The following is a 16,448-nucleotide window of genomic DNA, read 5'->3' as shown; positions in this document are numbered from 1 at the left end:
GTAAGTTTCAGGCCTGGTTTTTTTTGTTTTTTTTTTTTTTTTTTAAAGTACAGTGAGCAGGCTATCAGGTCCCTATGTGGGTCCACCCCAGAAAGTTGTTTCTTATCATTTTCAATGCAATTATTGGGGAGAATAATTATATTAGAATACTCCAACACAGAACATGCAAAAGACTGAACTCATTCTGCTTAAAATACAGCATCACACCCAGGAAGCACCAATTCACTGGGCTGCCCTGGCAGATGAGCCTGAGAAAGCCACTGTTAGTCCCAAATATTGTGGCATTCAGCTTAAATCCAAAGAGCACCAAGTGCAGACCAAGCTGAAGGACAAAGCCCTGGAGAACCTGTTCATTCAGCAGCAAGGCAGAGACTCCACAGTTGAGCTCAGGAGACCTGTAATGGGAACTTCTGGAGGAGTTTTATTACTCCAATTCAGCCCTCAGTGAGCTAAATGCCCTGTTCTGCCCCAAGGCTGGTTGATGGCTCTTAAGAAACACTGAGTTCTGAAAGAGCTGGGGTTGACTAAATCTCCCCCAAAATCCTGACCACAACCTGGTTGTCAGCTTTCTGCTTCTTCAGCCTCATAACCACAAATGCCTTTTCAGCTGGGACAAGCTGACACAGGGAAATGCTGTTCCCTGTTTGTTCCATGACTATTTTATGGTTTCATAGGCAATTCAAGATCCTCTCAGTTCAATACAGTAGGGAAACACTCCCTCTGACAAATGGTCAAAGACACAACAGCACCTTGATATGACACTGATATTTGTGAACAGCTGTTTTTTCAGACTAAAAAAAAAAAAAAAAACAAACTCACAGCAGAGTCCAAGAAAGTGATTTATTTCCACTTGTCCTTATGAGTTAAAGACAGTATCTTTTCTTTATAAAACAGTATCATGTACTATTTAGAAAATGATTACACCTTTCTTGTCCAAGCAGTTACACCCAGATATGTCCTCCTGTCTATCTTTTAAGGATAGGTGGGTTGGTTGGTTTCTTTCTTTACGAGCAATCCTCAGAATGGAGCATCAGAAAGCATATACAGGTGAGGATTAAGTTACCAGCAAATGGATAAATGTTCCTGCATAATCATACATTAACAGAGGAACTCATCCACCACCTAGTGCTCCATCGGCTCCTCTGCCTTCTCCATGGGCTCTTCAACAGGTGGAACCGCCTTAGAGAGAGGAAAAGAAATATTTTAGGCAGGCAGAAGACAACACTTGACAAATCAGCTTTGTCCCCAGTGGAGCACCACGAGTGGTAAATGCAGCTCATGTCAGCCAACAGCTCACAAATTACTGTTATCCAAATTTAGCACAAGCAGGACACAGTTGGTAATTAGGAGACTATGGAGGCGTCTTGCAAAGGGCATGAGAAACATATGCAACCACTTCTGCTGTAAAACAGTGAAAACTCCTACTTGATCAGAGATGAGGAAGGAAGATGACATTGGAACAGCCTGGCATAAATCCAACATAAATTGATTTCATAAGCATCTGAGGTACCAGTTAAGATTATACAGTGTTCATATAGTAACTTCATATTTTAAAAATCGCCTTCCTAAAACTCTGCTACAGTAGTAGAGTTAAATTTATAATAAATGTAATAGATCATATCTAACTACTGTATTTCAACTAATCCTATTTATTCATATCTGAACCACTCACCTTTCTCTGTGGTCTCTCCTCAAGACCCTCTAGGAATGGTGCTACATCATCATCATCATAGATGGTAAACTCCATGTCTTTGCCCACAATTCCAATTGAAACATTCTGTCAAGCAAAGGGTTGGAAGCAGTGAGAAGCATTTTCTTGCTATTAACTTTGGCTTTACAGCTTTCACTTACACAAGCTATCATGTTTCAAAATCTTCTAAGTAAAGCCATTCAAGGGTTCCAATTTCTTTCATTTTTTCTTTTTAATAACACACACTTTCTCAAAACTGCCTATTTTCATCTCGTTTTGAATTTTAGTATTTTAAGACTTCTAAAAAACATGGTGAGCTAAGAATAAAAAAACATGAAAAATGGTAGCTCATTGGATACCCTTAGAATTTTCTTCTTCAAGAGTTCCTCAATTCACTGTCAAAAGTTTGTGCAGCTTTGTGATGCTGGATGCTCTATAAACTGTTGGTGCTTTACCTTCTCTCATCGGCCAGGTGAATTCTGACTGTGCTTACAATGCAAAGCTGGGATTCTACAACTGCATGTAATGCATCTTAAACACTCATCAAAGTTTAAAATAGACTGAAGCCACCAGGGAAGTAATGTCTTATTTAGTGAAAGCATAATTTTTATGAAGAAACTTAAATCTGAGATGAACACAGACCAGTAGATAAACTGGGGACATGAAATGAAAATTATATTTTCTACCAGTATTCAGCTTCCAAGCTTCAGTTCCAGCCACACTTCACAAGAATTTCGTGACAGTACTTCCAAGTAACAATGGCAAAGGAATCCTAGTCCTTACCTTGGTGGTCAGATCCTGTTCAGCAGGAAGAGTCTCTCTCAGGGCTCGCAGTCCATGTTTAACTAGCTCATTTAGATTACCTGAAAATGGAATCAGAGGGACATTGACAAACTATATGGTATTATCTCTAGATACTCATTCCCTTTCTTCCTAATCTCAGTTGACAACTACAAAATCAGCTTGGTCAGCTTGACTCCCAGAGCTCCTCTCCTTTCTGAGCAGAGTTGGTTATAAAAGTTTTCCTTGAGAAACCAGCCTTCCCCTATGTCTGAGGTCAAGTGCATCCATTTTTGGCCCCTGCCTTGCTTTCAGTGATATTCAAGTTTGTTGCCCTCAAGCACGTATTCAATGGTTCCTCATCATTGTCCCATCCAAAAAAAAAAAATCACCACTTTAAATGCAGCACTGAAATACTTGCCCTGACATACTAACCCTGTTCTGTTATGGGAACAATTACAAACTCCCAGAGTTAAAAAGAGCAGAGGCTTTTTACCTTTTTCACAGCTTTTCTGAGCACAGCTTCTCTTTCAATTAGATAAATAAACATAATGGTAATTTTCATTAGGTAATCAATCTTCCCATTAGGTAATAAGCATCCACATGTTAAGACATGAAAATCTCAACCATATTCTCTACAAGTTTGTCTTCGTGCAGATTTACAGTTACACCAAACTCGGCTCACAAAATTAATCTTCATCTCACTAAATGCAAAAGGATGGGGTGGCAGCAGTAAATAAACTGCAGAACTGATGAATACCAGTGGGTAGAGAGAGTTCCATTACTCACAGTCAGTGAACTCAGTCATGTGCCTCTCCAAGTAAGTTCGTGCTGACTGTGAACGAGCACCAATGGACATGGCTTTGCAGTCAAAATAGTTTGCAGAGGGACAAGTCTGGAAGATGTGAGGACCCATATCCTACAAGAAGAGAAGAAAACCCCCACAGAATGTCAAACAAATACATAAATTCACACCACTCTGCTGCTGGAGCATGAAATTTTCTAAAAGAGTTTTCTTTCATGGTACATCACACTTACATGTGTGCACAGAAACATTTGATATATATATTGCTGATCCTATCACTGTTCTTATGCAATTCCTTCAAAACTGTTGTTTAAAAACCCATGACAATAATTAGGAAAAAAAAAACAACAAAAAGCCACCCTCTTTTTTTTCCACTTTGTTCATCTGCAGTTTTTAAATGGACAGGATGGCTGACACAAAAAAGTGTTTCTTTCTCTGTTCTACAAATTGCACTGTGCTTACATATGCTCTCTACTTCATGGCTTGTAGGTATTTTACACACATTCTGTCTTACCTACAAAAAAGTAAAAACTTGCTGTAGACTAAACCAAAATCCAAAATTTCAAGCAATATCATAATTTCCTCCAACCATCCTCATGTCAACAGTCTTGAGGACTGAAATTCTCTGTGCTGCATTAACAAAAATGTTGCTAAACAAGTGAGAGAGAGGCCAGTGGTGACTTCCACATCCATTTTTTTAATGAAAGTCTTTAAAGTAATCGTTTGTAAGCATCTAAAAACAATAACAAAATATTTACATAAATAAATCTCATTTTTGCTCCTTAAAAGAATAAGTGTAGATAGGATTAGCTATTAATTAACACTTCTGAGTTATGTTTCAGGGTAAGATACAGAAAATTATTTCCTCATTCTGAGAATTTTGGTGAGTCTGCCTCTTCCATCTTTCCCCCCTCTACACTATTTGTTGCATAAAATTTCCCTATGCACATTTTCTGGCAGATTAGCAGGAGCCAGAGCAGCTTACTCACATCATAGCCTGCGATGAGCAGTCCCACTCCATAGGGCCTCCTGCCGTAGCGCTGAGTTGGAATCTGGGTTTCTTAAGAAAGCTAAGGAAACAATCTCAAAATTATATGATAATTACCCAAGAGTTTTTCAAAGCCAAGCAGAGATGGACCAAAAGGCATCCTTACTGGATGTTCTCCAAAAGTATACGCAAGCAGTGTGAATAAAGAAGAATTGTCCAATGAACTTTTTCAACTTTTAAGCTGTGACAGATGAAAGGCATTCTATGAAGGAGTAAAAAGCTATAAAAGTATAAAAAGTGTATAAACAAAGGATACTGCTTCCAATTAGTGACACTAGGCGGGAAACTGGAAGAGGTCTATCAAACACAAATCTAGAATCCAAACACTCTTGACGCATGAAATTGCTAGGGAGCAAAAATATAAAAAAAATTTAAAAATTCAGATCAGTGCACAGATCAATGACACAATGAGGTTTTGTCTCAAGGCTCATCTGTTAAGGTAAACATTTTTGTTTCAGCTCTGCTCATTGAGAAAAAGGGTCAAAGGCTTTCCATGATTTCATTTCTACGTGACCTATCATTGTTATTGAGAAAGTTGACCACAGGTTTGATCAAGTATAAACTGGGTATTTCAGTCATACAAATGCAAAGAAGGTAGAAGGTCACACAGGCAATAGATTCTCTGGAAAAATGGCAAGGTTAAATGGCAACATTGATTTGTGAGACTGCAGCAATTAAAACTCCTTTCAGAAATCCTTCCCACCCCCCATTCTGATCCAAGTTGCTAAAAGCAAGCCCCCCTGGAGCCCACACAAACAGCACTGTATGTGTTTAATAACTTTCTCAAATGTGTGTACACAGAGGCAGCTGCCAGAGGAAAAGAAGTGATGGAATTTCTCAGACTGCTTGGAAACCCTATCACACTGAGGAAACCAGACAGGACTGTTTTACTTGTAACAAAACCAAAGAGCAAAATTTTAGGCCAAACAAATGAGATTTCTGCCAACTAGTTAAAAACCTGCCAGAATTTCATGCTGAGGTCTTTGGCATAATACAACAAAGCAGCAAGTCAAGACTAATCCTTAGCCAAGCAGAAAATGTCATTTGCAATAGTCTGAATGAACTTTCCCTCATTATTGCAGCACTGTGTGTGTTAACAAGCAGGATACTCACCACAAGAGTCTTGCATCGGCAGTAAGTCCAGCAATTGAGATACCAATATGGTTGTCAACGTACAGGATTTTTTTCTGATGAGCTGCCAGCTCAGACTGTGCTCTCTGCGCATAAAAGGAGACAGCTATGCGGCAAACTGAACAATCTGCTAAGCACCGTGGAGAAATCTGCTAACATTTATAGAGAGAACTAAGTATGTTCATGAAAAAATGAAAAAAAAAAATTAAATTTATAAACTTGCAACAGAAGACAAGAAGAACCTAATTCCACTTCAGTTCTCTCAGAACAAAAGAAAGTACAGACACTCACTCAAGTTTTGGGAAAAGAAAGGAAGATTTACTGCTTAGTAAGTAATGGAAAGAATAAAAAAAAAAAAAAAGAGAAACACATCTGCTAAAGGAAAAAATTTTCCATTCATTATTTTCACCATGTTGTGAAGATCTGCCTTGCACAGGTACTGGAAATGTTTCAGTACTCAAGCAAAGGGAATCTGCCATTACATGTACATTTCATGTCTAAGTACAGACGGCACAAAGCTAACTTGCCAAACCAAAACTTTCCTACAAACATTATTGTCCCCACTGAGCCCAGAGGTTAGAATTTACCTTGAGAGCCACCAGGACAGCGTGTGTTTTCGACTTCAGCCCCACAGTAGCTGAGCCTTGTTTCACAGCTTCCATGGCATATTCTATCTGATGAATTCGGCCCTGCAAAACCAAGTCAAAAGTTGTCAATCACTCTCAAGTTAATCCTCTGAATCAGCTCCCAATGGGTTTGCATTTGATTCCCGACCCCAACAGGGACACTTACTGCATAACAGGTTAAATTAGGATGTGATTCCAAGACAGACAGAACTCCCAGCTGAAGCTGGACACTGAACTTTTAATTGTGTTTGCTAAAGAAGTGAGTCTTACACAACTGTTGTGTCTCACCAGCCACCCCCAGTAACTTCTGCACAAGTTATTGGCCAACTGCAGTCAAGTCTGAAACAGGAGTAGAGGTCTCAAAGAAAACATTCTGCAGAGGTGGCCAGGAGCTTTAAATCCATTTAACAGAACCACTGAGGGTTTTCCCATTTTCAGCACTCCAGCCCACAGGCACTCCTATCCTGCAGGCACGGACACCACGGAGCTGCATCCCACCAGCAGGAAAGAAGTGGAATACAGTAGCTGCTCTGGTGAATGTGCAAGGGATGATGTACAGGATACCACCTCCCACAGGTTGTTGGGGATTTTTGGCATAAGGTTCTTTATTTAAGTCTACTAGAAAGACCCCAATGCCGAGTTTCATCCCCTGTTATAACTGGAATTTCAATAACACAGGATATTTCCTGCCCAAGAGCAGCACTGAATTGCTGTGACCCGTCCAACATGAATTTGTAGCTCTCAGGTACAACATGCAAAACAGTAAAAATGTGAAATCACTTCGAGTTTTTAAATCTCCTATTTCCTTTTCTTTACTACCATGTTTATCTCCCAATAAAGTATGCTTTGCTCCTGTATTAACAATGCCAAAAACTATTATGGCATCACATCATCACTGCCTCACCTACAAGAATGGATGGGGCAGCAATTGCAGGACAGTAGCAATTTTAAATGTCTTTTTGTAGAAAAAAAATCAACACTATCAATATTTTCAAGGCAATTTAAGAAAAACATAGACAACATGTACTGTTGATGATTTTGCAGTATCTGCCAAAAGTCTCATGAGAATGTTATAGTTTTAAAAGTAACTTTTAAAGTAACAGATAAGATGAAAAAATAGAAGTTTGTGATACAGAACCTGTCAGAGAAACACAGCCATTAAGAAAGATGAAAATAGTCCAGAGGCACCTACACCTATCAGAGTATTGACTGAAAAAAAAAGGGAAATATTCAAGGCTGTCCTCATGGAGAATGGAAAGAACAGAACACTCTGTTGCACTGTATGGAAAATCTATCTCACCTGCAATAGCTCTACATGATGAGGAATTCCAGTAGCAATAAAAACCCACAAACTAATGATACATTAGCTTTACACTAATACAATTTGCTACTTGCATTTTAAATAAATCTCTAGTTTTTCTGAATATATAAACTAGTCTTTTTTCAAGGCTCTGGTTTTCTGTAAGTATCCTGTCATAAAATACCCACAGTGAGAGAAGAGGCAATATTAAATTCCTCAGCTGATGGTGGCTTTCAACATTCCAGAATATTTATTTTCAACACAATCTGTCTAAGTTTCAGAACACACAATGTATCTTTTCATTAACAATGCACAGTATGAAACTGATTCAGAGGTAATAAAATTTCAAATTCAAATGCAAATCTCACTTGAATCTCCCGATTATAAATGAAATAGTTCCTTTACCCTGTTATCTAGTGGACAGAAGAGAGATAGACCTAGCAATGGCCTAACTTTGGTGAGATTGAAACTGCTTCATGCTTTGTGTACCTTACTTACTTTGTGTACCAACTTACTATAGCTCTGTAAATGGATCAGTTATAGAATTGTTTGGGTTGGAAGGGACTTTTACAGATCATCTAGTGCAACCACCCAAAGATGACAGCATCTCTTTTGCACTTCACAGGTACATTTAGAAACCAATTGCCTTAAGCACCTGGAGGGGACAAGGCCCAGGTAAGCACCACTCAGGCCCATACACCAGCAGCCAGGGATGTGTTGAGGGCTTTCTGGACACCTACAGCCTAAAAGGAGTGGGGAACAGCCTGCAGGATGCTTCAGGCACCTGAACACAAGCTTTGTGACCATAATACCACTGCTGTGAGGTGGAGAAAACCCAAAAGCAAGTTAAAACCCCAGTGAGCAAGTGTCTAAAGGTTTTACCTGAGGGCTCCAGACCGTGACATCATTGTCATACTGGTTGCGAAACTGGAATGAACAAAAGAGAACTCATTAGTATCCCTAATAAGCTAACAGAGTGCTCCTGAAGGAACCCTTGGTTGTTTCCACAGAATCCCAGCACTACAGGATTCCAGAATCAACAAGGTTGGAAAGACGTCTGCTACATCGAATCCCATCTATGACAGAATACCACACTGTTAACTAGAGCATGGCACTGAGTGCCACATCCAGTCTCCCTGAACACATTCAGGGAAGGTGACTCCACCACCTCCCTGGGCAGGCCATTCTAATCATCACCCTTTCTGAGTAACTTTTTACGTTGTTAAACTCCTTTTGTCAAACCGTTAGTTGGAAGGGACCTCTGGAGACCATCCAGTCCACCCCCCTGCCAAGGCAGGGTCACAAGAGCAGTGACACAGGGACACATCCAGGTGGGTTTGAGTGTCTGCAGAGAGGGAGACTCCATGATCTCCCTGGGCAGCTGTCCCTGCGCTCTGACACCCTCAGGGTAAAGAAGTTTTTCCTCATGCTGAGGTGAGACTTCTTTTGTTTCAGTTTATGGCCACTGCTCCTTGTCCTGTTCCTGGGCACCACTGTGAAGAGTGTGGCACCATCCTCTTAGCCCACCACTGCGATATCTGTATGCATTGATGACATCCTCCTACAGACTGAGTAGGCCCAGCTCCCGCAGTGTCCTCATAGCAGAGACGCTCCAGACCCCTGGAGAGATATTTCCATGGATCCTCACATGCCCTCGGAAGTCTTTGCCCCGGGACCGAAGCAGGGCCCGCTCGCCGCTCCCATTTGTTTCCACGCCGGCAGCGAGGCCCAGTCCCGCCCGCGGCCCCGCGTGGCCCGGGAACTGCTTACTCACGGGCCCACTCCCTCCCTCTCGCCCGCTCTCCCGGCTCTCTTGTGCCGGCTGGGCAGGCCGGGCGGGCGGCAGGGGTGCCCTGTTCCCGGGCTGTGTCCTCATCCCGCCCCGGCGCCCCTCACCATCCTCCTGCTTCCCGGCGGCGGCGGCGGCTCCGGGCGGCGCGGGGCAGCGAGCGCTCCGGGCTGGGAGCGGGCAGGCGGCGCCAGTGGCACGCCGAGTCATCGATGGGGCCGCGCCTGCGCACTGCCGCTGAGGGGAGGCGGCTCGTTAAACGCCGATTTAAATGACCTAATTTGTTTTGTTATTTTTTAAGCTTTCTGATGAATTTAAAAAAAAAAAAAAAAAAAAAAAAAAAAAAAAAAAAAAAGGTAATTTGGTTGGGAAATGACTTCCTTTCCTCACGGTTTTTGTGTGGGAACAGGATATATAAGCGTTTTATTAAGCTGAACAGCTTTCAGGTCTGAGGGAGCTGGCAGTAAATATTCCCGCAGCCTCCCCTCTAATGCCAGTCCCCAATAACTTCCTGCAGCAATAAGGGACTCCCCAAAGCTCCATTTACTCCGCCTACGGTAACAGAACAACACACAGACATTTCCTCTCGTTTTGGCAAAACCGCGTTAGTTTTGATAGCGCTAAACCACGCCAGGGCTCCCCATTGTTGTGTTATTGTCCGGCGAGAAATATTCAGCAGCCGTGATTTTAAAGGTTGTAAAACTTCATGGAGAATATTGGTAATATCTGTATTGATGAAGAACCTTTTGGAAGCTGCACGAACTGTTGTTGGTTTATTAAATAACAACCTGAAGTGTTTTCCCGAGTAGCCTTTCCCCCTTTATTGGATGGATAGGACAAAATAGAGCCAAAGCCGAACTTGGCAGATGTCCAGCTATTAAAAATTTATCCCGAAGCGATGGGGTTGGGGTTAGGTGGCAGCAGGGAGGGTGGCAGGGGACGGAGCTCCTGCTGCTGCACAACTGCTCTGTATTCCCAAGGCAGCAGTACCGGGGATGCCGGAGGCAGGAATGATCTCCAGAGCGGGGGAAATGCTTACTGCAGGAGGAAGTCATTCACTTCCCTCTGGATGCTCCTTCTTGCCCTCCAGGCTCAGGACGGGACCGCTACAGGCAAGGCTATTTCTGATTTCACCTCAGTGTGCTGGTGTTAGAGCACCCAGCCTATTCCTCATCAAAGTGTTTAAGCTGAGGGTGTGATGTGTCCATTCAGAAGGTGAGAAAGGCAAAATCAGCAAGGCAAAATCAAATAGCTCTTTTTCAGAAAGGTATCACACCAGAAAGGAAGCATTTTATATATATTACAAATTTAATTGCAGAGTGAAAAAGTGAATGATAAGCAGCAATCAATATATTACATTAGGACATCACAATATGAAAGACTACAGGACTGAAAAGTATCCTTACATTTAAATGAACTACTTATTTAAAAATCTGAGTTAGGAGACAATAAAATTCTCTCCCTTTTAGATTCACAGTTTCCAACCTGATAACCAGGATGACTTGAGAGCAATGAATACACAATTGGTAGCTCTATGAAGACAAGTTCAGTGCTCAGTAATGTCCAAGTTAAATGTAAGGAATGATTAGGAGGGAGAACAGAACATAAAGCATTGCTGTGCCACTGTATAAATCCCCACTGTGTCTGACACCATTGAACACTGACTCTTGTTTCCCACCTTGAAATGATGTGGCACTAGGAAAAGTAGAAAGAAGGATTCAAATTATGGAATAGCTTCATATAAAGGATGAGAGTGAGGAGTAGAAGTCCTCAGTCTAAATAACAGATAAACGAGGAATGGCTTTGAACTGTTGCCAGATCACAGCTGGCACAGAGATGCTGAATAGATTCAATGCTTCTCTCTGCCCTGCAGCTCTGGTATGGGGTGTCATTAAAAGCAGCAGGTTCAAGCCAAGCCAGCGGGGTACTTCTGAGTCATGTCATACCTGTGCTGTGGAAACCTCTGCCCCTGAACACATTCATGGTCCTCTGGTCACGTATTGAGAGAGCAACTGGACAAATTCACAGACTAAACAACCTTCCAAGCCAGCAATGCTGCTGCCACGGTGTTTGAGCTAAGTGCAGCAGTGAAAGCATAGCTAACCTAAAACACGCATATACAGTCTCAAGAGAAACTAATGAGCCTGTTTTATTCTATGCCGTGTTTCCAGCAGAGTTATAAACAGCATCTGACATCTGAGCGATGACAGGCATTGCTCTGCAGAGATTAATGTACAGCAACTGAAAGGCAAGGCCATTATGCCTCTGCTTCTGCTGATTCACGGGAGGAAACAACATTCCTGCAAGTCCCCTTTTGGGATACCACTCACCATCAGCCCAGATTAACCCCTGTGTGTGCTATGCTCCTGTAGTTAGATGGAGTTTTTTGGCAGAAGCTTGGCTCCTCTGAGGTCAGTGGCAGCACTCTGGGAGCACTCCAGGGGCTGCACGTTGTGCTGCTTAGGCACAGCAGATTGCCAAAGAAGAAGAAAGAAAACTGTTGTGCCAGAGTAGGAGAGAGTGAATGAAGGCAGCGCCTCCATCCCCTTGGAGAAGGGGAAGGACAGATCCCAGAGAGCTCACAGAGCCACTCCTGTCAGATGGACAAGTGGTTGCCCACAAATAGCAGTGCTGTCATAATGCATTCAGGACTGAGCATTTTGACTAAGTTATTTTGAGAACTGTCTTACTGCCTTGACAATGTGAACAGTACATATTTGGATTTAATACAGGTAAGAGATTTCCTTCATTAATAGATATATGGTGGCAAGACTAAATTAAAAGCCTTGGTGTATGACATGTGTAGTATTTGATGACATTTTCATCAAGTAGGTTAAGGCTAAAAATAAAAATTTGACAGCTGCTATAAATGTACATACTTGTCTTTAGAATAATTTAAAGATGATCTCAGAAGTTCTTACAAGGAAAAAGATCTATAATTTTGTATTATTTCTGCAAATAAAAAAAAAATAACCTCTCTATATAAATTATACCAGATTTCTTTCCCATTCTTTTGCTGGCACTTTAGTAGAGGTGTAGACATTTAGTCTCTATGACAAACTTGCATTCATGTTGCCAAAGGCACTTTTTACCATTTTTAAGCAGTAAAATTCACTGACTGGTTTAAATCATTGGAATATTTTGTCACAAAAGATGTTAACTACGCACTTTTTAAAGTCTACTCCTAACTTTTTTTAATCCATGGCTTTTGTGGGCTGACGTCAGTTGACCTTTTCAGGACAGGCCTACAGGGCAACTAACCTTGCTTGGTCATCAAAGCTGGCTAGGAAAGACCAGGCAATGCTGAAAGCAGGCTTAAATAATCCCTGTGGAAAGAGCACTGCAGGAAAGAGTCTGGCTTTTTCTGTCCAGTTCTGGAACAAACAAGGGCACAAGGTTCAACACAGCAGAGCTGTTGGAGCATACCCTGGTCATGGAAATAGTTTTTATTTGTAGGTTCTTGTTTGAATAGAACAAAAATAGAGATAAATTTAGATGGATATTATTGCTAGTTATTTCTAGGAGCTGAAATTTATTTCTTCACTCTGAGTGAGGAAGAATTTCTGTATAATATGCTTTTATTGTACAAGAAAAAAGCATTTTGAACTGTAAATTGCTTGCTAGCCTAGAAGTTATGATTTAAACAGCATACATAGAATTGTCTGAGTCATCAAAATACAACCAAAGAATTATTATCATAATGTATGGAGAATTATGAAAGATATTGTTGCAGTTATCAGAAAATCTGCTAAGCTTTCTGTTTCAATGAAAAAGAATGGCAGTTATTAAGTTTCTGGGATAAAAGATCCATTTCAGTGGGCATATAGCTGCATAAGCCCTTTCAAATATATTAACTGCTCTGTTGATTCATGCTGTTGGAACTATTTTTTGCGTATAGCTGAATCACAACCAAAGCACCATCAAACCTTCAGCAGTGGATATATAACATTTTGAGACAGAATGTTGAACAGATCCACGAATAAACACTATCTCAGTTAGGTTCAAAATTCTTCCCTATGAAAGAGTCATCACAGATAGGATATAACAGTGTGGCACAGAAATAAAGCCATGAGACCACTAATGGATCCCATTTCCTTACCACCGACACTGTTGTCATATTAAATTAATGACTAGACAAAGTATTACCTTCTTACTTATGCATTTATATGCCATAAATATTTTACAATGAGTGCTCATATGTGGATCACACAATAAAGTGTTCCCAATATTTTTGCCACATCCACTATTGCCAAAAATTTCTGCTTGAAAAATGGAAAGACATTCACATACAGAAACAATTTTTCCAGAGGATATTAAACTAAAAAAAAAAAAAAAAAAAAAAAAAAAAAAAAAAAAAAAAAAGAAAAGGCCCTAGGAATGATATTCTATCCATGGCAAAGCCTTAAGGATTTATGTGACACTTCTCTTTACAGGCATTTTCAAGTTCTGTGGGAGAGTTAAAAATTGTAATAGTCAGTTACTGTTTAGGCAATGGTTCTGGCATTTGTAGACCACATTTTTTAAAAAGTGACTCAGCCTATTCTTACTGTGCATTCAGTTTTTGATTAGGAAAGACAACAATAGAGAATTAATATGCAGGAAAAATAGATGTTTGAGTAGACTTTAGCCTTAAAAATCCTGCTGTCATCAGCCAGTTGTTTTTTTTTTTACTTTTTGCCAAGCTCCTAATTTTGCTACATGGATTTTAACAGCTTTGCTGTCATGCATATCCCAGTTTTCATAGAACAAATTTTGTTTGGCACTGTCATCCTTATTGCATGTATTCCTCAACTAACAACAATGCAAGCAGAAATTTGAGCCTGTCCTGACAAATGTTAGAGAGCTTCTGGCACTGCCGTGTCTGTTGTCTGCGATAATTCTGACAGATCACGGAGCTCAGACACTGCATCACACATGCTTAAATTATGAAAAAATTCCATTGATGTAAGGATAATTCTAAATCCAGAGTATCTGGCGCAACCCTTGGCTCCTATGCCTAGTCCCTGGAAGGATTCAGTGATGGGCCAAAAGGGCTCTAAATTAATTCCAGACCACCTTGATGTAACGCTGCCTTGAATGTAGTGAGGCAGTATCTAAAAGCCTCTGCATTAGTTATTAGCATATCACTGTAGAGTCACACATCTGCACGTCTGGTTTTGATTTTAAGAAGTATGTATCAAATAAATTTGTGACTACAGATGTCTCATTCACAGCAGATTCCGTGGCACGAAAATATTTTTAAGCTGTGTTTATCAGATCATTAAGTGAACGGGAATAGTGATTATTCAGACAAAAGTTGTTCCCAAATGAAAGGTTTCGTACTTGGAGCACAGAAATTAAAACAAAAAAAGAAAAAAAAAAAAGAATAGGCTGTGAAATCAGAAGACTATTCCTGCATTTATATAGACTCCTTCAACTGTGTTAAAATACTTAATAAACACAGGAAGATGTTTTCCAGGTTGGAAATTGAATATGTGCCTTAGGATTTTGAAGAGACCAGTGATAGGCTACCAATTTTTTGTTATGCAATTTGAAATGCATTATGGCAATACAATTACCACAAAGCTCTGGACACCTTCTTGCCTCACAGTAAGCACTGATTATGAATGGATTTGTATTTCTTTTTGTATTGCACAAAATCACATGGGTGCAAGTTACAAAATAATCTCCTCTCAAACAGAACGCTCCTTTTATCAAATTCTGTATTCTCACTAATACCTTTACACAATACTCAGCAGGTTATTTAGATTAGTTTCAGACAAAAATACTCTTCTTGCCACTAAAGCAAAACACAAAGTTAATTTGTTTAGGATCTTATCCAGAAAATCACTTATACAATGTAATTTGAAGTATTCCCTGGTGCTGCTTCCCTATCAATAATAACCAAGCTTCTCCCATGTATGTAGCTTGCCTTTTCATATTGTAGCTTTCTTCTGAAGTGACATCAGTAAATATTTCTAATGCAAATCAGACTCATTAATCACTCCTTCAGAATATATTCAACCTGGATTTAAAAATCCAGTTTCTGGGTTACACTTTTTAGAGCCTTACCAATGGCTTTTTTTGACTGACTTACTTCAGTGTAGCCACAGTTTTACTTAGATCTTGAACAAGTAGTTGGTACTGCCAAATTTAAAATGAATTAGAAAATTATTTAAATATATATTTTATTTCTGCTTTTATTGAAAGCTGTCAGCTACATAATTTAAACTCCAAATTCCATGTCATAACATCTGCCTAGTGAGTTTAAAGGATCGATCTAGATCCACTCTCCAGAAACATATTAGTGAATAGTCTTATGAGTTTTGGCCTAAAGCTGATTAGGCACAAAGAAGGAAAGAAATTTAAAAATATGTCAGCAATTGGCACTATAACAGCTTCCTTATGCACAAAGAAGGAAAGAGATTTAAAAATATGTCAGCAATTGGCACTATAACAGCTTCCTTATGCACATTTGTATTTTTACAAAGTTTTAGTAACACAGCATTGTGCAACTGTAGTATACCAGTAAAATGACAGCAGTACTTCATTCTTAGGAGGGTTTTACCTCTCCTTTCGCAGACTTTTGAGCACTGGTTAGAAACTGACCGACTTTCTCTGTTTTCTAGTCAGGGATGAACTCATTATACACACACTTCTGCAAAGTGAAGTGAAGGTGAATTTCAGAGAATGTTTCTCAGCTCAGGAAATGCCATTTCTTAATCTGCACTGCTGCATAAGCATTATCACTGTTTTAAGGTCTTTTCTTGAAATAGTCAATAACTTTTTTAAATATATATCTATCTTTGCATGTGTTCTTCCATAGTGTTTTTTTGTTTGTTTGTTTGTTTTTGTTTTTGTTTTTGTTTTTGTTTTTGTTTTGTTTTGTTTTGCTTTGTTTTGTTTTGTTTTTCCTTAATGCATACTCTTCTAAGATTAGGCTGGGTTATGAAGGATCTGTGATGAGCATTCACAAGTACTTCAAAGTTCAAGTGACATTTTTAACCACTCCAAAGTGCTGAGAAACAGAAGAAACAACTATGATGTCCAAAACCTACTTGAAAACTAGCAGATGAAGGAGAAAAAATACATTCACAAATCCTTCAAGATACAATTACTATTGTAGCAACAAAACCAAGGAGGGTACTAGCCTGGACATGAACACATTTGTCTCCTTTAACAATTGATTACAAAAGACTCTGGAAGCCACTCTGGAGTAAAAAACTGTCATTTCCTATTCACACCCATGGGAAGAGTAGGTCTTGGTCAACCACATTCCTTGTAGAAAAGTCTCAAGAAC

The 16,448-nt window shown here is 39.9% G+C and overlaps 1 protein-coding gene across 1 annotated transcript; it reads right to left on the bottom strand.

Moving 5' to 3' along the window:
• Window positions 1-826: 826 nt before the first annotated feature.
• PSMA1 (proteasome 20S subunit alpha 1) lies at window positions 827-9,347 on the bottom strand. The gene is made up of 10 exons (XM_083864021.1): window positions 9,277-9,347; window positions 8,263-8,307; window positions 6,042-6,143; window positions 5,437-5,540; window positions 4,580-4,668; window positions 4,265-4,335; window positions 3,260-3,389; window positions 2,474-2,553; window positions 1,673-1,777; window positions 827-1,179 (listed from the first exon to the last, which is right to left on the bottom strand). The coding sequence occupies exons 1-10, from the start codon at window positions 9,277-9,279 to the stop codon at window positions 1,123-1,125; spliced, it is 786 nt and encodes a 261-aa protein (XP_083720147.1). The 5' UTR covers window positions 9,280-9,347; the 3' UTR covers window positions 827-1,122.
• Window positions 9,348-16,448: the final 7,101 nt, after the last annotated feature.

Source organism: Zosterops lateralis (genome assembly GCF_965231275.1).
Source record: "Zosterops lateralis genome assembly, chromosome: 6".
NCBI classification, from domain to species: Eukaryota; Metazoa; Chordata; class Aves; order Passeriformes; family Zosteropidae; genus Zosterops; species Zosterops lateralis.
Note: the sequence above shows the minus strand (reverse complement) of the source record. Positions and strands in the feature narration are given on the sequence as shown.

What these genes read in the sequence shown, in the direction of transcription:
- PSMA1 (XM_083864021.1), bottom strand. An exon ending in TCACGGTCTGGAGCCCTCAG is followed by an intron (nt 6,144 to 8,262) that starts GTAAAACCTTTA and finishes TTGGTTTTGCAG; the next exon opens with GGCCGAATTCATCAGATAGA. An exon ending in CATGACTGAGTTCACTGACT is followed by an intron (nt 2,554 to 3,259) that starts GTGAGTAATGGA and finishes TTCCATTTTCAG; the next exon opens with GTAATCTAAATGAGCTAGTT.